This window comes from Scophthalmus maximus, chromosome 1 (assembly GCF_022379125.1).
Source record: "Scophthalmus maximus strain ysfricsl-2021 chromosome 1, ASM2237912v1, whole genome shotgun sequence".
Taxonomy (NCBI): Eukaryota; Metazoa; Chordata; class Actinopteri; order Pleuronectiformes; family Scophthalmidae; genus Scophthalmus; species Scophthalmus maximus.
The window spans coordinates 9,551,211-9,574,303 of NC_061515.1; the positions used below are offsets into that span (position 1 = coordinate 9,551,211).

Consider the following 23,093-nt stretch of genomic DNA (forward strand, 5'->3'; position numbering starts at 1 on the left):
ATTATAAAAGGACAGTTTTGATTCATTGTTCTTTCCCATCAGACAAAAATGACAATACTGCGATTCTCTTCAAAGATGTTATGAGGCAATTGTGTGTGAGGTCTTTCTCATACTCATACGGTCGCTGACAAGGCAATTTTGTAGCTCTGCAAAGGAAAAAAACAACGTCCAGAATCATATGAGCTGATCTTGCATAGAGACACATTTATTTGCATTTAGAAAAACACGGGAAGATACCTGCAGACCATTAAATCACAAGTTTTAACAATATGATATTACTGAGCAGTACCGTTATTTACATTAAAATATTAAACATCGTACTAAAGGTCAAGTGTACATACACAACAAAAACACCCATCTCAAGCTTTCAGCTGAATGCAAACAAATCCAGTGTTTTCGTTCAACTTAATACATGCCAGCAAACCCGAGTCTATTGAATAAATGTTATAACTATTAGAGTACCAGTTTCCATATTCATTAAACTAACGAAGCCTGGAATGTGTTGTTTGAATTATAGCAGAATGAAGAAATCTTTCTTATGTTCAAACAAAAGTCACACAGTCCTCTGCTGGACGCTAATAGAGAGATACCCCAGGACTCTAATCAAACATGTGGAAAAAGTTGCAGCTCTAGCAGAAACTCTGCCTTTGGAATTTGTCCATATTCTTATAAATAAAAGTTTAAAAAAAACAGGTTTGTCCTTGGAAGTGTAGAGAATGTAACCTTTTCCTGTCCTTGCCACATTTCATTTCTCCTTATCAGCACATGCAGGATGTGAAATGTCAACCTCCGTCTTGATTTCCTTCTCCAGACTCCAGTCTGTCAGCTGACAGGATCTTGATGTCCCCAAATCAAAATGATAGCCATAAGACTGAGGCTCTTTCTTAATATCCATTATTAGTTCGGAGGATGTATTCTGAGGGGAGAGGTCCATGGGGTCCACTTGTAACTGCTTCATTTCACTATCGGACTCTCCTGGGTTTGTTTTAACAACCGCTCGACTATCACTGCTTTTACGATCTTGTCTTTCGGCGCCATTAGCCTCTATTGAAATTTCTGATACTTCTGGCTCGTTTTTAATAGGGCGAAGAGGAATGTCGCTCAGTGGAAACTTGGATGAATTAATCTTCTTAGACAAATCCAAAGGTGCTTCGCCTTCTGGATCCTCTTTAATACCACTGACCAAATCCTGAGGGGCGTCTAGCTGCACTCCAAGAGCAGCATTCACTCCAGGGTGTGAAGACGCTGCGGGTGAGAGGGGCTGGTCAGTGGTTTCAGGTGGGCAGACGGGAAGATACAAGACAAATTCAACACCAGGCGGCGGCTGTTTGTCAAGAGTGAGCTTCCATAACCCGTCTGCTGGACCAGAGCCAGAGGACACGTCTCCTGTCACAAGTCCGGGACGAACAGATTCTTTGACAGGTCGAGCTGGTTTGTTTGAAACAGTGGCAGGCTTGGACACCATGTTGGCTGGACTTGATGTGTCTGGTTTTGCACTGAGCTTCTTTGTCTCAGATGAAGAGTTCTTTGAGGCCTGGTGTTTTTTGTGAGCACTCTAAAATGGGAAAGACAACAAAAGCATACAAGTTACCAGATATATTATATAAACCCCAAGTATGACATGGCAATACACCAACGGTAGGGATATTTTAAGTTATACATGGGTGTTTTGAGAAATACACACATTCCATTTCGTGCCAAGAGTAAGATATGAAGATCCTCTGTACAGGTAAATAGGAAGCTACAACCAGCAACATGGAAGCAATAAAAAAACAGCTCATCTTTCTCTGTCCTAAACTGACATCTTCCTCTGAATCAACGAAAAGTTCAATAATCAACATGTAATATCTAATTTGTTTAGTTTGTAAGAAAATGCAGGTGTTGAAACATCCAAGGAGAATAAAAAAAATTATCAAAAGAAATGTCTACCTATTTCTTTAAAAATTAAAGTTTAAATTGCAGTTTAAGTTATTGTCAATGGAGGCCAATGCAAATGTCAGGTTTGGGCAATGTACTTGTTGTTACTGGTAAGTAAGTACGTTCCAACATCCAAAATCCAACAGTGAACTGAAAGAGTAAGCAAACACTAATTTTTAGTGCATTGTGCGCTAGTATCCTGGTATCATCTGCTTTATCCAAATAATGTGCCGCCGCAAATGTAAACATCTCATCCCTGTTTTGAGGAAACAGGACCTGCAAGGTAAATACCTAATCCAGGTTAAAGCTGAACAGTTGTTGAATCGACTGCAGCTATTCTAATGACCGGTTCATCATTTCTGTCACGTCAAACATTTAATGGTTCCTACTTCTCCAGTGTGAGGATTTGCCACTTTTATGGTCATTTGTTCAACACTGTAGTAAATTCACAATTGAACCATTCATACTCAAATTAAATCAATGGCTGCATGGAAGGTGGGAAATGTATCTAAAAATACACACTATGCTTTAGAAAATGGTTGGCAGCTTTTTATAGTGATGCAGTTAAAAACTCTGGTTTGGTTCTTTAAATCTCTGCCCCAACACTTACCGCAGGCCGGGGTGTTTGTCCACAGGTCTTGAGGTGGCTGTCATAGTTCTGCTGATGGGGGAACCCCAGTCCGCAGCTCTGACAGAGGCAGGGCGACTTGCCGACATGACCGCCCATGTGGGACATTAACAACAAGGCCGACCGGAACCCCTTTCCACATTCAGCGCATTTCAGCACCCGCTGGTGAGCCCCAGCGTGTTTCTTCAGCTCTTCTGAGCTGTCAAACATCTCTCCGCACTCCAAGCATCTGATCTCGTCCCCTTTGGGCTCCTGGTTGCCCCAGCAGCCCGTGTCCCTTTTGTGCTGCTGGAAGTCTTGCTGACTGAGAAACTCTCTCAGACATGCCACACAGTGAATGCGCTCAGGTTCACATTTGTGTTTGCGGTACAGCTTTACCAGTCGGAAGTGGCAGCGACATCGTATACAGGTGTAAGGCAACAAGCCAAGATGGGAGAAGCTGTGTTTCAGGAGAGCATTCTTTTTGGTAAAGGTCTTTGTGCAGTCTGTGCATTTAAAAAAGCGGTGGCACGTCTTCTTACGGTGGCGGGCAAGGGATTTCGGAGAGGGGAAATTGCGGCCACATACTTTACACACAACATCCAGCATACCTTTGTGCAACAGGACATGAGATTCACATGCCTTCAGAGAGGTAAACACGCGTTTGCACAGGTCACACTCGAAAAATTGTTTCTCAAAGTGGGTTTTTGACAGGTGGTCCTTCAGATCCTCCTGTGATGAGAAGCCCATTAGACAGACGCGGCACAGGAGACGATCCACCTTTGTCTGGGCGTGTGTGCGCAGGTGGACACGGTAGTTGTAATTCTGGCAGAAGCGCTTCCCGCATTCAGCGCAGCAATATGGGCGCGCTCCGGTGTGCAGGTTCATATGGTCCTGGAGCTTGTGTTTGGAGGGAAGCTGGAGATCACAGACGCTGCAGCGGTAGTCGCTCGAAAGACTCGACTCTGGAGAACGACAAGGAAAACTCCACAGATTAGACTACGGTCACGCCCAAAGACATACAAGAAGCAGAAAGGAAGAGAAACTCAACGAGATTAATCATTAGAGAAGGACCAACTTATCCACATGAATCAGACAACCTTTTTTATTGTTGTTAACAAAACCTGTGAAACTGTCCGTCTCTCAATATATTCTCCGAGGCATTCAGCCCCAAGGAGATTGAAATGATGCAATTCTTGAGAACTAAAATTGCAAAAACAGGATCCACGTCAAAGTGTGGTGTGTTACTCATACCATTATTTGGCCCTTCTTCTTCCTCCTCCTCCTCCTCACAATCCTCTTCCTCGTCACACTCTTCCTCCTCATACATGTCTGAAACCTCGCTGTCATCCGAGTCATCCTCCACACCCTGCTGAGCCTCTGCTGAACCGCCCTGGGCAGCGTCTCCTCCATTGCGAAAGCCCTTCCTCTGTCCGCCTCCCTCCTCCGCGGTCGTGCGCCGGGGGCCGCCGGTGGTTCCCGGTGCAGTGGCGGGAGCAGCGTGCCCCTCGTGTAGACTCTGTGCGGAAGTTGGTCTTTTACAGTGTGAAGAAGAAGAGGAGGAAGGAGAAGAAGAAGAAGAAGAAGAGGAAGAACACACGGTGGTTTGTTGACTTCCGGGTTTCTGTTTCTCTGGACCGGCTCCTTCACCACCCAACGACAGGAGTCGTTTGTGTGAGCTCGACCGTGTGGTGGGCGGCTGACTGGGCGCCGCTCTGACCGACGGCTCCTGCGGCTGCAGGATGTCCGGAAACCCCAACTCTGTGAGCTGGATGTCGATGGTGTACTCAATGGACATGATGGCTGCTGGGACACAAGAGAGGGGCGCGGGCCTCCAATCAGCATTTCGGCGTTTAACGGTTAAAGACACAGCTTTATTAACGAGCTAGACACATTACACATGCTCGTCTCTACCTACCTGTCAGGCGACCATCGTCGGTGGCGATTCCTCTTGCTCTCAGTTTTCGTCTTGCTTCAATCTTCTGACGGAGTTGTCAGAGAACTTCCCCATGTGAAGTCTCTTCACGACACACCTTGACGCGCCGCCGGTCTCCTGGCGCACCTGGCGGGAGGAGCTGCTGATGACAACGCGTGCTGCTGCAGAACAATGGGGCCACGAGCGTCACCCCGATCTACAGCTCCGGTGTCTTATCGAAGGCCAAATTTAAAGGAAGAACCCAGAGCGATTCCTTCAGACGACGTGGAGGCGGTGCGAGTGAAGCAGAGTAGCTGGCTACAAAAACCCTCCGATCCCGATGATAACCGAGAGCTGGAGGCAGAAGGGCACAGGTCCACGGCAGAAGGAAAACAAGTGAGGCACCGCAAGAGGAGGAACCCCCGAGCGCTCGAGCACCTCCGGTGTCCCGGAGTGGTACTACACGTCAAACCAGCAACGAAGGTTGTTTTGGTTTTTGTTTCCTTCTGAATCTAAATCGTCAGCATAAAATGCCAAACAACCTACCAGACACATAAAAACACACAAACCATAAAATACAAAACAACCTACCAGACACATAAAAACACACAAACCAGTACAAAAAAACCCACAAATATTAACTGCTAAAAAAAGAAGAGGGGGAAATTAACTGAACCATTATGAAAAATAATTCACTGGTACACTTAAAGTGCAATTAACAAACTGTGCAATATTTATATTTATTATCCATGTGTAACTATTGCTACTGCTCTGTATATAGTATTTATATATCTTTTTCATATTTTCTGTTATATTTTGTACCTATTGCTTTTTTAAATTTCTTTCTATATTCTTCTGTCCACTTTGCTGCTGTAATGTCCAAATTTCCCCATTGTGGGACAAATAAAGGTATATCTTATCTCTTATAATATAAATAAATGAAAATAAAAAGGGATTAGAGACAAAATCCAAGTGCTGCATTTTTCTTTAACCAAAACCTAAGAAGCTACATTCAACCAACCACTGTCTTTGAGTGACCCCAGCTTCACTGCCTATCATTTGGGTCTGCATTACTTGTTTAACCACACTTTTGATGGAGAACTAAAGCAAGCAAAGTTTATCTGTGGAGATCCTCATTCATCAAGGTCATCGTTATTTAAAGACCTTAGAATCAGGGGCAACTGGACTTGGTTGTAGATTCTTGTAGACGTTTGACTTCTCTTCCAAGAGGCCTCTTCGGTCCTAAAGTTATGATGAAGCCAAGGTAATTAACCTCAGTGGGGGATAGTCAGTGCTCACTGGTGCTCCAAACTGTTTCAACGACATTCCTTGAAACTTGTTAAAATCAGGTATTAGAATCACTTGAGGTTGATTCTTAGGGTTCCATGACATGTCCTGAGTCTTGCCCTGAAGAGTTGTCTCTCTTGTGGTGGGCCATGCATTTGTGAAATAGTTGTTTGGTTTCTCCCATGTACAGGTTGTTACATTCCTCACTACACCTAAAGGACAAGTGACACTCCTTTAAAGACATTTTAGATGAGGTGGGCAGATGGTTTGAAGGAGGAGTGAAGGAAGCCATCTATCTCAAACTTACGAAACCATCCCTCAACAGTGGAAAAGGTCTGCAACATCAGCTTTCACCTATTCAAGTGTCTGATACAAATTAACAAAATCTACCAATTAAATTAATTATATATATATATATATACCTTCAAACTCACATTTTGTGGATCACTAAATTACTTACATATCTCATTTTTGATTAGTGGAAAATTTTGTGAAGGCTCTTCTATTAGTGCGCATTGAGAAAAAAAAGGCATTTATAAATGCTTGAGAAAAGACGATAACAGCATGTCCCAAACTATAAAGGACTGATACAAGATATCAGGTTGGATCATGTTTAATATTAAACAGTTCTTGTGGTTCAGCTGCCTTACAATGAAGATCCACATCGGTAAATCAGAGGTTCTCACTGAAAAGATCACTGAAGAACTACTTAGTGTAGCAAACATTCTCCTCTTAATAATAATTATCTTTATAATGAACATGTAAATGAAGCACTAATATAATAGGCTTACATGATGTGCAGTGGGTGTGTGATCAACTGTCACAATATAAAACCACATTTCAGCCGCCAGTGTGACTGTATACAAAGTGAGAACATAGACAAAAAGGCAATTCATTTCTTCAGCAGCCTCCCTTGGGATAGCATGTTTTATTACATTTTTTGGAAGTGTCCAGACACATTGCAGTGGGGAGAGAAACAATCCAATCAGCGAATAACATGATATACACAGTTCCTTATGGGACTCATAAGGTATTACAAAGCAATGAGTTCCATTTCAGAAATATCTAAGACATGAACTATTACTCTAATAAGTGAAAAAATAAAGGTGAGACTTTTACTGTAAGACGAATCAGGATTATAAGGGATAATTTCTGCCCACGAGTCAAACACCCCACATTGAATCTGGAGCACTTGGCTAAAATAAAATGTTAGCAGAAAGTAATTATTAAAAAAATAAAAATAAAAATCCATCTCAATGAGACTTAATTTAGAAAGGATTATGATCAAAATATTAAGTGTAAAAAAGAAAAAAGCACAATATGAACCAGAAGCTGTACATGACATTTCTTTTGACAAAACATTCAAACATAGTATCCTTACTAGGCATCTAAATTTTTTTCAAAGTATATCCTTACCCAATTTGTATCGGAGAAAAAAAAACATTAAAAAAACATTTGACCACAAAGTGAGTTGAACTCAAAACACAAAGTAAAGTAAAAAACACCACACGCATTTCACGCTTAAAAAACAGAAACAAATCATTTTTTAACAGTTAATCGAAACAGGTTTGTTTTTACAAATGAACTATGTTCTGTGACCATGGGTGTAATAGATTGATTTAACAACATTTGGTTAGTCAATTTAGTGTGTGTCTGTTCGTCCATAAATTCATCAGCTCATAATCAATAACTCAACACAAAATTTGCTAAAACATCATTCTCAAAACCATTCCAAACTCATCTCAAACCATTATGTGAAGCATCAAATCTTCAATATTAAAAAAGGACAATTCCTGGCTAAAATCCTCAAAAAACCATACACTTTCTGAAAGGTCCCCACGTCCAAATTATCTCTTTGCAATTGGGGTTTCGGGGCTTTCATCCGGGTGGCTTTTTTGGTGAGCTTTCAGGGTGCGCTCACGGCCAAAGCTTTTTCCACAGGTCGGACAGGCAAAACGACCAACAGCGTGTGCCCGTGACATGTGGGCGTCAAGCTGCTCGGGGCGGGCAAAGCTCTCTTCACATTCGTCACAGGGGTGGGCTTTGCGCGGGGCGTGTTTCTCCTTCTTGTGAGCACGGAGCTGAATCAAGCTGGGGAATGAGAGGTCACATTCAGGACACGGGTGCTGACGCGGGGCAGCTGAATCCGCTTTAGGTTTCTTCTCCTTTTCTGGAGCCTGACTTTCATCTTCGGAACTCTTCTTATCTTCCGTTTCTGATTTTGCTGCTGCTGCTGCTGCTGCTGCTTTAGAGGGACGGCCTCGCTTCGCTCCACCTGCTTTCCCCTTCTCCTCTGCAGGGGGTGCTGCTGACTCTGGTGTACTGCTGGCCTTCACTGCCTCCTCAGGTGCGTCTGCCTCATCCTTCTTTTTTCGCTTTCCCTTTTTATCAGCGCCAGCTGGGTCTTCGGCTTTGGTCGGCCGTCCACGCTTCTTCACGGACGAAGCGCTGCCGTTGCATTGCTGACCTTCGGGGAACTTCTCCTGGTGAGCTATCAGCTCAGACTCGGTTTCAAAGCTTTGACTACACTTCTTACAGCGATGGGTTTTGGTAGAGTCGTCTGGTTGCTCTGCAGTCTCCACATCCGGGCGGGGATGCTGGGTCAGGCGATGAGTACGCAGAAGTCCGGCACTCCGGAAGGTTTCATTGCAATCTTTACACACCAACTGTTTTTCTGGACACACTTGTCTTCTATGGGTTGTGAGCTGCATAAGTCAGAAGTAAAACATTAAACAAAATCATTACGCAAGTATTGAACTAAAAAGTGTTTAGTATCTGAAGATAGAAACATAATTTAATTTGTATTAGAGAAGGTAATTTCTAATATTCACCTAGATGTTGGCATTCATCATGTTATTCAGTGTCAATATTACCCGAGATTTTGAAAGAAATCCTTAAAATAAAAATTTTAAAATTATACACACCTCAGAGAATGTCTTAAAGCTCTCCTTGCAGTGAACGCATTTGAAGGGCTTGTCATCCTTGCTGTGTGTTGGCTGGTGCTGCGTCAGTTCCTCGGATGACAGGAATGTGCGATCACACACATAGCATGTGAACAGTGTGTTTCCCTGTGAACAAATAAAATGAGGAAGAGACAAAAAATTAGGAGTATTCAAGACCAGGAGCTAATAGTGTATCAAATTCACTTTGTTCACAGAGGACAAGCCATGTGCCCTAATATGTCTGTGATCTTTTTTTCCACGAGCTGCAATTCCATCAACTCTACGGCAACAGAAAGGATAAAAGATCACAGCATTGGAAAGACAAACAATGTGGACTGCAACTCAAAAAGTCAGTATAAGCACGTGGTGTTGAAAACATGCCGTGCTTACGAATACATGTCATTAACACCATATGCAAGGGGTATTTGCATGTACATATAAATTGTATTAGTCATATTCAAAATGTGTGAGTGACACGTACATCCACCATTTCTGGTAAACCAATGTCATGAAACACACCTGCTGAAGCTGTTGCTTATACTCTTCACGGTGGCTCTTCTTCATGTGCCTTTCCTTGGCTTTGGCACTGCAAAATGTGATGAAGCACTGGAAACACTGCAGATTTTCATGCTGGTCTGGAAGAGAGATTTGAAAGATCATACAGGGGAGGAAAAAAGTCAATCTTTCAGTTGCTCTCATGCAAACAAGCTGCGACCACTGTAGCACTTACAGGATTGAACGGCGGGCACAGGGGGGCCGTTCAAAGTTTTGGGTTTGTATGGTTCCGCTGGCTTTTCGGGGGGAACCTCGGGAGGTGGATCTGGCAACCCCCGTCCCATCACTATCTCCTCTATGTTCAAAATATCCGAGTCCATCTAGGATACTGGGTGGTCTCAGCAGGCACTCGAAATGTTCCTTCATTTAAAAGAAACAGGAGCAATAATCAGACAGAAGGTTCAAGTGTTGTAGAACCTGCGGGTATAGTTTGATTAACAGCGGGAAACATCACTCGTATAATCCCGCAGACATCGGGAATTACGTCAACAACCAGTCATGTTCAACAGATGGAAATAAACAATATGTCGTACTAGTTAGGCAAATGTAACTGTAACGTAATGGGTAAGCAGGCCACATTCTGAGTAGCTTAAGCGATTTCCAACTATCTGTCCAGTTCCTAGCCCGGAATCACACAAGTTTCAGATCATCCGGGCTAACGTTAGCGGACGTTGCTGCCTTCAGGCCCCTCGGCTAGGCTAACTAGCCGCATGCAAGCTCGCGAACATCCGGCCTGCTGTTATCTGATTAAAATGCACTAACGAGGCTACCCAGTGAGAGTGAATCGTGTAAAGAAATTATAACTGCTCCAGTTTAACGTCCGTGCGCGTAGCTGCCGCTGATCATTTTTAAAAACCCGTCCATCGAGCGGGCTAATGCTAGCTAGCTAGCTAGCTGTTAGCGCTAACAACACGGGCTGCCATTCAAAGCGGATCGAGACTTTTCGTGCGTCCTCACGTACCAACTTTTTACTCATTGTTTGGCGCCCGCGTGCATCTCACACAGATCCATGTTACACACAACGACATCTGCATGTGTCGTAAATTATTTCTATAACAAGATTTTTTTTAAAAAACAGAGCAAACCGTTGCGTTACCTCAGACCGCTCTTTGACTGTAGTTTGACTGGGAGAGTTGACCCCAACAGAAGTACAACACACAGATCGGGTCCGACACTTCCTGACGTGTGTTGTGATAGCCGTTGGTACAACTAAGATGGCCGCCAGAGACTCTCTGCCGGATGGTACCGGTTGTTGAGAGGGAGGATAACTGTTCAGTCATCGATCAGAAGTATTTTAACGGAAACGAGGCACATGATTTCAATTGTTCCAACAGCGTGGGAAAGGCATTGTAATAAAGCATCCTGGTTTTTAAAATGTGACTGCACCAGTTCACACCGCACCAACTGCACAGCTTTACATTCATGGGCATGGATTTATTTGGTCTAACCTCATTGTCTATTGATTCTGATTCTATGATTGCTCTTCGTCACGTGACCCAATACAAATAAAAGTGCACATTGTAAACTCCACTCTAATACTTTTATCTCCCAAACAGCCAAAGCACACTATTATCTTAATGTGTAAACCTAATATTATAAGACAAATAAACAAAAAAAATATAAATAAGTATGTATAGTAGATAGTGTTTAGTTCACAGTTAACAGTTAAGGTGATTATTTCAAATGAGGAAATCTGTGAAATCAATACTTTTTATCGTGTTGCAGCGTAAGTAAGAGAAATGCGTCATGACTTATGAGGTAAATGCATTATAAACAGACTGCTTCTGAATACTATCACATGTCCACTCTAACTCTAGTATATGTCTTTGTATTATTCATATTGACGCTTTTCTTCATATTTAAAAAAATACTTTGTATTGATAATATCAATATTTTGGTGATCATAATAATGGCTGAATTCCATGTCACTGTTTCAGTTTCAGGGTCCTGCTACTGTGCCCACAAGCTCACTGTCATTGCTTACTGGGACACTTGAATATCATTAGTGACTCCTGGGATTTTTTAAACAAAACAAATAAACAAACAAAAACCCACCTCAAATTAAGCAGGTATTATATAAATCAGTTTTTATTTCATTTTCTGAAATTCACTTAAATAATGTTACAATCATATAGCTATTAAACAAGCTCATTGTGTAATGTAAAACAGGTCAGGTTTAAATTAATAGTAAAAATATGATAATTGCAATTCGAGCAAAATCATTTTATCTCTTATTTAACAGAAAAAGTGTATGGCTATGAGTGTTTTAAACATTTCTTTCTGAAAGCAAATTCATTTTTACACATGCTATGTAATGACATAACAAGCCACGTCATAAAGCATTTGTTTTTTAAACTGCAGCCCAATAATCCTACAAAAGAATGACACTGCCAGTGGAAGGCATCATGGAAAAGTTGTCAGGACAGAAGATGTAATAGCATTGTTTTTGATAAGCTGTGTTTACATAGACCTAAAAAACACAGCAACATCCTGTATCAGGAAGTAAGATGTTAAAAATTAAGGGTAAAGACTACTCTTTTCCAAAACTCCCTTGATTATGGAAATTCAAAAAACAGTTGTGGTTACGCGAGATACAAAGGAAGACACAGCACTTAAGGCATAGCACTCGAGATGTTCTCTGACAGTCCGCAAAACGACACCTGCCTCCTTCTCCCTCCCCCAGCTGCTCTGGCCAGTGGCCCGAACCATCGTACCGCGTCGCTGCATCTGGCAGAGGACTTTCCTCCACCAGGCTGGGATTGGGCGTTTCATTTGTTGTATGGGCCTTCTCTGTGGGGGGTTGAGGGGGAACAGAGTCCTGGGTATCAGAGCCACTGGAGTGGATCAAAGCCTTGGATACCTCCAGTCTGAAGGCCATGAGTGTCAAAGGTGCAGAAAGTGCCCTTTGATCCTGTCGGTACAGCAGCCAGGAGTTGACCAAAGCCAGATCTGTAAGGTACCAGAGCACCGCTTGAGGCCAGCAGGTTGGGGCTGACGCAGTGAGGGGAATAGGGTAAAGACTTCGCAAATCTCTGTTGAGACGAGCTGACATCTGGGCCTTTTCAAAGTTGTCTATGAGAGAAGCCATGTCCCTCTGGCCATTCCCCGCAGTCGAAAGTATGAAGCCACAGTGTGACCTGCGTAACATCAGCTTCCCGTCCGAGCTTACAAACTCATCCCCGATCTGACCTCGTGCTCCACCCACCCTGCCTGCACCATGCACCCCAGCAACTAGAAGGCGCTCCAGCATTGCGGGGGTAGAGAGTTCTTGCTTGCAGAGAAACACCATACTACCTTTTGAGACCATTTTTTCTACAGCGTCCTCTTTGTCCGAGAGATTTAATTTAAAATCCACATGTAAGAGTAAACCACCAAATTCAATTAATGTCGTGCAGTGCAGGGACACTTTGTTATTTTGCAGCTTCCCGGTCAAAGGAAGTAGATATTGGTCAACTGCATAATCACCCTCTCTTCTCAGTGACTGACACCCAGCTTTGAAATGGCACAGTATTGGCTGAACCTTCCAAAGGGGATCAGTCTGTGTTTTAGAACTGTTCAAATCATTTGTCTTGTCACGTAAGCTTTGCCCGTCACTTACGCTGCTTGGCAGAGTTTTACCTAGCAGTCCAAAGTCACTGTTGGGCCTTGCCTCCTGAGCACTACTGTCCGCTGGATCTTTTGCTGGAGAAGCTAACTTCAACATACAAGTCAGCTCGAGGAAGCGTGAAAGTGGCATGGCTTCAGCAATTAAGGGTACCTTAGTCAAGTCCTCCCAGTAGAGCCTTGGACTGGGAAACTGAAAAGTAACAAGAGACCAAATGAATAACAACGTTTGGTGGTCTTGCAGCTAATTAACAGAGCCAAGTAATCTTTGAAGAAACCAAACAGGAGGACAAACCTTCAAAGTTCCCATTGCAATGTGGATCCCAACAAACTGTGCAACCTCTCTGGCTGTGATTGGCTTCGGCATGCTGGAACATTTATTTGTGCAATAGGCAATTTCTACCCAGGCATCCCAACCAAAATATTTGGAGAAGTAATCAATGGGCTCTCTGGTCCTGTTTTCATCTCCTGATGTTTGGAGCTGGCTTGTTGAAGATGACAAACTAAGGAAGACAAAGGAAAAACACATAATGAGCAAAAAGGTGAGCACCCCATACATGAAGATCATATTTACCCTGTTTGTAATGACTATATAAGTGCCAAGTTTTCTTTTTTACCATAATCATCTCCAAAACTCAGAGTTGGCCCTTAATGGTTCCTTTTAAGAAAACGTTTAATTATAATAAATTATTAGTTCTGCCCAATTTGACAGTTTACATGTTGCAGCAGTGTTCTCCAAAGGCTTGTGAAGACTTAAAACATTAATTTGTACTGTACTTTTGTGATGTTTTATCTGGCTGTCGTGCTCCGTTGGTCTTGTTCTTGTAGAAATAGGCCATTACTTCTGCTTCTGATTCAAGCTGAGGATCAGACAGTTCAAAACCACCCTGCTCTTCTTCATCAGAACTCCGGAGGAGAAAGTCCCAGAGGTCTGTTGGATGAGGCCACTCAGCATCTGCCTCAGCTGAAAGATTGGATACTTTATAGAGATATCTATGTTCAACAATTTTGATATAATAGCTGAAGGCCATGTAGCTACCATTGTTAGTGTTTTTAAAACAGAAAACAGACCTTGTCCATCTGTAAAGTCTCTGACCCCTGGTTCAGACAACAGTCCTCTCACACTCACTTCCTGGTGGTCTTGTGCGGCATGGCTCCCTTCATCTGTTGTTAACATGGTCAGCATTATACCATATAACCAAAATAGGTTTTCCAAAAATGCTTTGATGTCCTGAAAATATGACTAGAAAACAAAGACTCACATGAAACACTATCAGCGCACTGAAGCTCTGTCTGATGAGCAGCACCGGACACCTCATGGTCCAAACTCTGTCTGCTGGTCTGAGTGGCTCCCAGGAGAACCTCCCTCTCCTCCTCTTTAACCGGGTAGAAGATACACTGGTTGGTGTTGAACTCTGGTGTGATGCAACAGTCACTTGTCTCCCCACTCTGCATTGCTGAAAAGACAAGTCCAAAAACATTTGAATCCATCTCTGAAAAGGCAGCACATGGTGAATTTACCATCCCACACTGATTTATTTATTTATCACTTATTTTCTGGAAAAGCATCCATACCATGTAAAGGAGGAATTGCATTATATCATTCTATTGATTGTCTATATTTCATAATCTACAGTGGATTATACATTCATAACAGCTCTACATCTATTTGTACCTACAGGTTGGCTGTCAACTTCAATGTGACAACAAGACTTTGGGAAGTTACAGTGCCTAGGAGTTGTTTGCCATCGAGTATCAACGGCATGTAACTCACCTTAAAACCATAACTTTTACATTTGTGTTGGTAAGTGTATTTTTTAAAGTTTTAAGATAGCCCATCTAGCAGTTTTCATCTAGCTCTGATCTAATGCACAGACACTCAGCAGCAAAATAACAAATAATCAGGGCAACCCATAGCCAAATGCTTAAGGCGCATACGCCTTGAGCAGCAGGGCATCTGTCGCACTCCCACCCGGCCGGACTATTTACTGTGAATCATCTTGTTTGTCTCATAGAGGGCAAAAGGGCGAAACACACTTAAAAAAGCAAATAATCAGATTTCCTTAAATGATTTAAAATGTTGATAGAGTACACGCTAATACTTACAAGGAGTGGCAGTATCTTCATTGTTCACTGGTTCAACATTCCATCTGATGTGTCTGCTGCCCTGTGGGGCCTGAGCCTCAGTCAGCATGAGGCTGCTCTCCTCTTTCACCAGAACGTTCCTTATATCTCGTTGGTGCTGTGGCTGCACACTTGCGTTCTTTCTATTTTGACAGGTGGGCGCAACCAGCAGCGGATCTGCGGTATTCTCTTCAACCTTGATCTCCTGGCTCTCAGAGACTTGTACTTCGTTTTCAGTAATGTTGTCCAAACCCTGGAAAAAAAACACATTTTGTAACATTGTAATGTTTGAACTCATTATTCATTGTTAATGTAGAGTGTTTGTTGATACAATTAGTATCGCACCTGTCTTTGATTGCTCCTTGGGGTCATCTGGCATGGCTCTGTGTCAGCAGGCTCTATCCGTCTGGAGGTGAGGAACTTCTCCAGTATGATGCCTGGAGACTGATCAACCTCCCTGTCACGTTCCGCTCCTCCCTTTAGCTCTCCTTCATTCATTATTTCCTCAACGCTCGTGGTGACAGACTCAAGCTCAAACACGACTCGCTCTTCAGGAGATTCCTCTAGAGGCACGAGAGGCAAACATGCGACAGGTGCAGTAGCTTTGTTGGCCTCAATTTCAGGATTGATCTCTGGCTGTGAAGTCTTTGTGCCAGTCTCAATTTGATCATGAATTTCTGAATCCGATGTGATCGGATGTTCTTCGTAAACTATCTGACATTCATCTTGTTCTTTCTCTGATTCTGTTCCTCTGACAGTATCTCCTCCTGAAGTTGTCTTAGATATCAATCCCCTTTTTAGATGTCCTGATCCTCGTCTCCTACCTCTTGAAGCTTTCTTTGTAACAGCTCCTTTCCCTCCTTTTTTTCTCTGGACTAATAATTCTTCCTCCTCTTCCTTGATCTCTACTGGATGCGTAGAGCACGACACAGTCTGCGAAGTATGACTTTTCTCCATTGTTGCCTCTTCAACCTGTCTTGGTGGTGTAAGTTTTCCACTACTTACAACCTCAGAATTACCTGTTTCCTCTGATTCATTTTGGGGAACACTTTCTTGAGGTAAGGTTAGATCATCTCTTTCATTCTGCTCCCCAACAGTGACTAAATCTACCTCGAGAAGTAAATCCTCCTTAATGTCTTCATCCGTGTTTGCTTGAACATCAGATTCTGAGCTGGGATGCTTCGGATTACTTTTTTCTCGCTTGCCTTCATCTGACGCCAAAGGGTCTCTGGTATCCACATTCTTTGTCTGAGTAGAGGTACATGAAGCAGAATCAGATGTGAAATTTGGAGGCGTGTCATTATTTTTCAGTTGACCAGATGGAGAGCGAATTTCTGTAAAGGTTTCAGACTGATCATCTGCGTCTATTTTACTCCGACGTTTATCTTCATAGGGACTCGTTTCAACCTCAGGAGGAGGAACAAGTAAAGAAGGGGATGGAATCAAAGCTGGAAAAGAGACAGTTCGCTCTCTCTCTTCTAAAGCCATCTCTACCATCTCAGGCTCAGTGTCCCAGTCTGCAGCAGCATTCATCACCCCAACAACCTTATCACGTTGTTTTGGAAGCTGGTAAAGATCCAGCCTGGAGACCCCTTCAAAGATGTTCCCATTGGTGTAAGTGAGACCTGGACTCTCTACAATATGCACTGTTGCCTTGTGCTTCTGAAGTGACGAGAGTTCACTGAATCTCTCCCCACAGTCCTTGCACTCCAAGGCACGTTTGGAATGAGAAGAAGTTATCACTCCCTCGGTCTCTACTTTTGAGGAGGCTTTGCGCTTCCTGGTGGTCTTTGGCTTGGTGGGTAGTGTCTCAGGTAGTTGACGGGAAACCTGTAACGAGGACAGCAACGAAAGAGCTTTCTGGTTCTTTTTTGGTCTTCCTCCTTTCTTCTTACTTTCTGCTGAGAGATTTTTTGTAGACTCACTTTTTGTGTGTTTGTCGTCTTGCGGGGACTCATGAGGTGAAGCCTCCTGTGTCTGACCCGATGCCTTTGAAGGGTCTAACTTGTAAACTTTCAGCTGGGGCTGTTTATGGCCTTTTAGTAGAAGAAGAGAGTCTTGTGTTATGAGTGGTCCTTGTGTGTCTGCTAAAGCTTCGCTTGGTTTTGTATTGACGTCTTCCTCTTTTGCAGGGTTTTTCTTTCTCTTCCTACCCTTGGCATTCTTGGGTTGGTCATTACGCAATATTTTTGTTTGTTTTTTCTTTTTAAATACAGGAGAAGCAACAGTTTTGTGTTCACTTATTTGCACCACGCCCTCCCTGGCGTCTTCTTTTTGCTTTTTCATTTTATTTTTTCTTGAATGCTCTCTGATTTGTTGCACCTGTGATTCCTGGGTCGATGAAGGTGATTTTATTTCAGCTGTAGATACCAAATGCCCCATTTTCCTGTCTTTTTTGCCCTTTCTTCCCTTCTTCTGTGATGCTGCTTTTTTCCCTGAGAGACATGCTGTTGTCTCTTCATCCTGTGGGGACTGACGCTGCTGTGATGGTTTCTTCTGTTTCTTGTTTTTCTTTTCTTTGCTTTGTGGACCAAATTTAACAACGAGGTGAGACTTTTTTGTTCTTTGGCGTTTGGCAGGTTTGGCTTCAATCTGTGAATCATCCTTATGTATTGATCTGACCTGTTCTTGTATATATCCTTGAAAGAAAAACGCACTGGCTGTCTTTCTTTTCCGCACTTTAACCAGTTCTTGAGCTGACATTACATTTACAGGTAACTCTGAGATCTGTGGCACCTGCTTGGTCTCTAACTGTGATGGAACCTCATGTTTTGGTGATGTGTCCTCAACTTCAGACTTTTCCTGACCCTCATTGTGATCTACTAGCAATTTCTCACATGGCTCTTGTTCAGATGGCTTTTGTTCAGCTTTTTCTTGTGTCTCTTGTGGTGCAACTCCGTCCATCACATTGTGGATCTGATCTAGATTTACTGTCTGCAACTGTGAATCATCATCTTCCTTGGGATCAGTTTCAGATTCTATTGGTGTTTGTGTAATTGTGTGTGATGGAACAAAATGGCATGAAGTAAGGTCCTGTTGCTCTGTTTGTAAAGGTGTCAGCTCCAACTCGACTGTTGGCATCAGTGGTGGGACTGACAGGCTGGTTTCTCGCTCATCTATAACAGTCTGATCTGGAGTATTCTCTAGTTCAGTGGTTGGTACTAGAGATGAGGATGGGTTTTCTTCTTGTTGCACAGTTTGGGATTGTTCCAGCTCTAAAGTTGGTATCAAAGCAGGAGTAAGTTCTAATATGACCGTTTGCTCAAGGTTTTGTTTGATGTCTGCTAGCTCATTCTGACAAACCATTTGATCCACAGGGTCAGATTGAATCACACTGATCTCAGGCTGTTGAAGTATCTGATGCATCACCTCTCCCTCGGGTCTCTCAGTTTGTTTGGTCTGTACAAGTGTCAGCTCTATACTTTCACCTGTGGCTATGTGGGAACCGAATTCTGAGAAAGAAGGGTTTTCCAGTTGTCCATCTGGTGTTATAGGTTCCAGTATAATTGTTTGCTCCATTGAATCACATCGGTTGTTTAAAGTTTCATATTCAACTGTCTTAGATTCTGACTGGTTCAGTCCTATAAAATCTATCTGTGGCGGACTGATATTAACTGGTTCTGCCATCTGTGATATCTGTTGCAATTCCAGTGGTGGCGCATGAGGGGGCACCTGCCCCAATATGACTACTTGGTTCACTTTCTGCACATTTCCTAGAGATTCAATTAGTCGGCGAATCTGCTCTGTGTCAATATTGGAATCAACTTTTTGCAGAGGTCCATTGGGCTCCAGCTGTAGTAGTCCCGGTTGGCAGATAGATATTGGAGTTATGATGGGTGTACATTGTTTCACTTGCTGCACAGCTGCTCGGGCATTACTGGCTGGAGCAGGCAACATGTTGTGCTTAATTTTCATATGACGTATCCGTGTCTTGGTAGTCTTGAAATTTGCCTTGCATATGGGACAAGAATACTTTACTGAAGGAGGACCTAAAGAAAATAAAGGAAAAAAGCTGTGATGTAATTTGGTATACCATGAAAATAAAAAACATATTTCCTGCAACCTTACAATTTTAACCATTCAAGTAGCTCTTTGAGGATGCACATAGACACAGTGCTGCTTTAAACTAAAGAGACAGGTATAGTGTTTATAATATTCACATATTTAGTTTAGTGTGTTAGTTAAGCCTCACTTCATTAATGAGCCTTAATTGCAACAAGTCCAGATGAGGTTGGTGGAAATATCCTTTAGTTTAATGTCTATTAGTTTGAATTAGTTTAGTCATTAACCAAGTACTGGACAAATACAATTCTGACCTGATGATTTTTCTCATTGACAAGTTAGGGAATCAACAATATGAATATAATTCCTCCTGAGAAGTACATGAATGCTTGGCCCACACTTTATGATAATCTATTCAACAGCTGTCAGAATATTTCCCTCAAGATCACAAATATGAAAATGATACTGGAGAAAAACCATGAATGTCTGTACAAACACTGATGGAAATCCAGAAAATAGTTGTGGATATTTTAGTCCGGACACTTTAGTAGGGACCAAAGTGGTAGAATTCGTGGAGCCATGGTACTAGCATCGATAAGAACTATTTATTTTTTACCATTTCAATGTGTAGAATGATTTGTAACATGAAAAGTTTTCTCACCATCTTTGTTCTTCCGTTGTGCTTTAGCTGTGGTGGCTCCCTCCTCTACTTCAGCTCCCTCTGGCAAGTGTGACAGAAAATGTTTGTGCATAGCTTTGGACATGCTGAACCTTTTTCCACATTCCTTGCAAACATATGGCCTTTCTCCAGTGTGTGTCCGGCGGTGATATTTCAGCAATGTCAAAGTTTTGCAAGGTTTGCCACAGTCGGTGCAGGCATACCCATCCTGGCCAAAATGAATTTTTTTATGAAGGGTGAGCTCTGATGACTTGTTGAAGGCCACACCACAGATCGGACACTTGAAGGGTTTCTTCTCGATGTGGGCTTTCTGGTGGACCATGAGCTCTGTGGAGTTTGTGAAGTGGCGGTCACAAACGTAACAGGCGAAAAGGGCATCCCTCAGTATGCACTGTTCATATTCTGCCCGATGGCTCAACTTCAGATGACGCTCTTTGCTCTTGGGGTCACTGAAGATTATGTGGCACTCAATGCACTGCAGGGAGAGCTGAGAAGCTGGAAGAAATCAGAGGAAGGAAGTTAATGTGTATCATGTGTTCATACTGTAAGGCAAGAGACGTCTGTGACTTAAGTATAAAGGCTTGTAACAAAGAAAAATAAAAGTGTCTCTTGGGTAACTGCAGCTCCATCCATGTAGGTCAAAAATGGATTGGAGGGTAAATACAGCGGCTTATAAAAAGTGGAAAGGCACCTTTACAGGACATAAGAAAAATAAATGTTTTTCTGGGCAAAAAAATTATGAAAGGAAACCCCTGCATCTCTATGCAACTATATAATGCTACTTTCATCTACGGGAAGTCAGAGCATTTGCATTGGAGCCATCAAAGTGTGAAGAACATGGACAGCTAGAGTACAGTTAACCAAAACTGGATCTTTTGAGGCAGATACGAGTACAAAAAATATGAGAACGATATCTCAGCGGACTACTTTCATTCATAGTCAAATAAATATTTTGATGAAAATCCTTTAATTTTTATGAAATATGACAGAAATATGAAACGAGCAGGACATTTTTGCACTTGTCAGCGCTCTCTGGTGGACCAAGACATTCAGTATAGTTATAGTATATGCAATAAGTGACGAGCTGATTTCAGTCCATGTACCAGCCAAACCTAATAATTATTTCAACTCTAACTTGTGGTTTTGTTTTGTGCTGCTGAACTCCAGAAACTAGTAATCCTACAGGGTTAATAACACTGCATATTGTATAAATATATGTACAAGTGTTTTTGAAAGCATACTTTCTTAATTCCACAATGTTTGAGCACACTGTATTTACTGTAGATCATTTTTACAGTTGAATATTGTATATTAAGCCTAAAATCAATCAAGATGCTGCTGCAGAAATCACAGAAACAAACATGCTCCTGTAAAGACAATATCACAGAAACAAAGATGCCAAAGAAGTCAATAAAAACACATTTCTCCATCTGTTTACTGTACCGACTGCCATGTGCACGTGCTCTCACGCTGTAAACTGGGATTCGAGGAAAACACCTCATGACAAGGAACTCTGCCTTCTGCACGTTTAGTCCTAATACGATGTAAGAATCAAACACCGTGCAGGTAGGAGGTGAAACACTCACTTGTTAGAGGCACAGCCAGCTGTTTGGACATGTCCATTTTCAGAGGATCTATCATGGCCTTCTTGGAAGGAACATATTTCCTACCATCACGTTTGTCCTGCTTCTTCGCCTTTTTCCCATCGCGCAGCGGATCCGTGTTTCTGTCAGATTGTGCGGGTGCACTTGGCTTTAGAGCAGAGTCCATCTCCAGCCCCCCTGGGTCCTCTGAGGGCTCACGAGGAGGCTGCACAGCAGTCTCTTCTTCCACTGCTAGTGTGACGGCCACGGTTGCAGGTGTCTGCGCCCCTGCCTCATCCTGCTGCGATGCGATCACCGTGTCCGTCTCGACAGGAGCCTCAGGCTGGATCGTCTCCTCGTGTGGTTCTCGGTGTGCTGGCTGAGCCTCAGTGTCCGTGTCCAGTGGCGTCTCTGTGGGTGCTGTGGTCACAGGGTCTGGCCCTGTGTTCGCCCGGGTGGGACTCTGCATGGCTCCCCGCCTCTTGGCCTCTCAAATGCACCTTTATTTAATGTGTTTCCATGAAAGTAGATCCTATAGAAAAAAAAACCACACAACTGTTAATTACACAGGTAAATCATAACATATATCAACACTGATTGGTATTCATTTATTTTGCATCATGTAAACGTATTGGACACTATTGTGAATCGTTAACCATGTTAGAAGCGGGGAACAGCATCTTTGTTATCTACATGGCGACAGCTGGGAGGAGAATGAATGGGCTGAAGACATTTGTATTACAAAAGGAGCCCGATGAACATGGAGGGCAGCCGCTGTAGAGCTGCGATGTGACCCAGATTCAACACTTTGTGAAAATTAAACCTGATGCTTTTAACATGCTGAAAATGTCATTGAACAAGACACACACACACACACACACACACACACACACACACGCGCGCGCGCGTATTTGTGGTGACCACACAACGGATACACAAATAACAGCAGGCTCGACAGCCAACGATTGACCGATTTGCGGTCAAATCAGGTTGCGAGATACGTGAGCACTTCCGACTTGTTCTGGCACCGAAGCTGCTAAACGTCGCCTCGTCCACACGTCCGCCCGTGAGCACACGACCCCGTGACTGTGTTTGAACACACTGCGATGTAAATGTGCGGGTACCTGAGCTGCTCCGTCCGCCCAAACATCTCCGCGTCGCCCTCGCACAAAGCCAGCACGGAGGCGCTGCAGACACCGTGACGTCACGCCTGACCGCGGCCGCAAAGGATTCTGGGAGTTGTGGTTTTTCTTCCGCCGCAGGTTTGTCGACTAACGAGACTAGAACGTTGTTACAACCGGGCTACGAAGGAGCAAACTTAACGATTGTAATTAATGTAGCTTAAGATTGCAGACTTCAAATGGTGCATGACATCCAATGGAGGAAGGAGTGCTCAGAGCATTTACCAGAATAAAAGTACCAGTGCAGTAGGGCTGCAGCTAACGATTATTTTCATAATCGATCAATCTGTCGATTATTTTCTCGATTAATCGATCAGTCGTCTGGTCCGTAAAATGTCATAAAATGGTGAAATATGATCGTGTTTCCCAAAACCCCCAAGTTGATTGTTTAGTTTAGTCAACAAGCCAAAGATATGTAGTTTACTGTCACAGAGGAGCAAAGAAACCGGATGATATTCACATTTAGAAGCTGAAATCAGAAAATGTTGACATTTTTTTCATAAAAACTACTTCAACCGATTAATTGATTATCAAAATAATTGGCGATAAATTTTGTAGTTGATTACTAATCGATTAACTGTTGCAGCTCTACAGTGCACCAATATAAAAATACTTCACTGCAAGTGAAAGTCCTGCATTCAAAATCCAGTTGATCAGCCAAAAGGATTTAAAGTATCAAAAGTAAAAGTAATTTTTTC

At 42.8% G+C, this 23,093-nt stretch overlaps 3 protein-coding genes across 7 annotated transcripts; all 3 read right to left on the reverse strand.

Annotated features, from left to right (window-relative positions):
* Positions 1 to 184: 184 nt before the first annotated feature.
* On the reverse strand, positions 185 to 4,918 carry wu:fe05a04 (zinc finger protein 668). Of its 3 annotated transcripts, XM_035624825.2 has the most exons (5): positions 4,443 to 4,918; positions 4,125 to 4,330; positions 3,779 to 4,043; positions 2,528 to 3,489; positions 185 to 1,555 (listed from the first exon to the last, which is right to left on the reverse strand). In XM_035624825.2, the coding sequence occupies exons 2-5, from the start codon at positions 4,320 to 4,322 to the stop codon at positions 746 to 748; spliced, it is 2,235 nt and encodes a 744-aa protein (XP_035480718.2). In that variant the 5' UTR covers positions 4,323 to 4,330; positions 4,443 to 4,918; the 3' UTR covers positions 185 to 745. The 3 variants fall into 3 exon arrangements, with proteins under 3 accessions (XP_035480718.2, XP_035480709.2, XP_035480701.2); XM_035624816.2 differs by having other exon boundaries at positions 3,779 to 4,327; XM_035624808.2 differs by having other exon boundaries at positions 3,779 to 4,330.
* A 1,699-nt stretch (positions 4,919 to 6,617) lies between these two features.
* Positions 6,618 to 10,474, reverse strand: znf576.2 (zinc finger protein 576, tandem duplicate 2). 2 transcript variants are annotated; one of them, XM_035625036.2, is made up of 5 exons: positions 10,320 to 10,474; positions 9,399 to 9,583; positions 9,188 to 9,303; positions 8,651 to 8,794; positions 6,618 to 8,431 (listed from the first exon to the last, which is right to left on the reverse strand). In XM_035625036.2, the coding sequence occupies exons 2-5, from the start codon at positions 9,541 to 9,543 to the stop codon at positions 7,574 to 7,576; spliced, it is 1,263 nt and encodes a 420-aa protein (XP_035480929.1). In that variant the 5' UTR covers positions 9,544 to 9,583; positions 10,320 to 10,474; the 3' UTR covers positions 6,618 to 7,573. The 2 variants fall into 2 exon arrangements, with proteins under 2 accessions (XP_035480929.1, XP_035480938.1); XM_035625045.2 differs by lacking the exon at positions 10,320 to 10,474 and adding an exon at positions 10,185 to 10,312.
* Positions 10,475 to 11,284: 810 nt separating this feature from the next.
* LOC118300347 lies at positions 11,285 to 22,440 on the reverse strand. Of its 2 annotated transcripts, none has more exons than XM_035624664.2 (10): positions 22,339 to 22,440; positions 21,302 to 21,746; positions 19,614 to 20,126; positions 15,296 to 18,939; positions 14,933 to 15,203; positions 14,089 to 14,283; positions 13,898 to 13,990; positions 13,604 to 13,790; positions 13,122 to 13,329; positions 11,285 to 13,019 (listed from the first exon to the last, which is right to left on the reverse strand). In XM_035624664.2, exons 2-10 carry the CDS (start codon positions 21,681 to 21,683, stop codon positions 11,754 to 11,756), a joined length of 6,759 nt encoding a protein of 2,252 aa, XP_035480557.1. In that variant the 5' UTR covers positions 21,684 to 21,746; positions 22,339 to 22,440; the 3' UTR covers positions 11,285 to 11,753. The 2 variants fall into 2 exon arrangements, with proteins under 2 accessions (XP_035480557.1, XP_035480546.1); XM_035624653.2 differs by having other exon boundaries at positions 21,218 to 21,746.
* Positions 22,441 to 23,093: the final 653 nt, after the last annotated feature.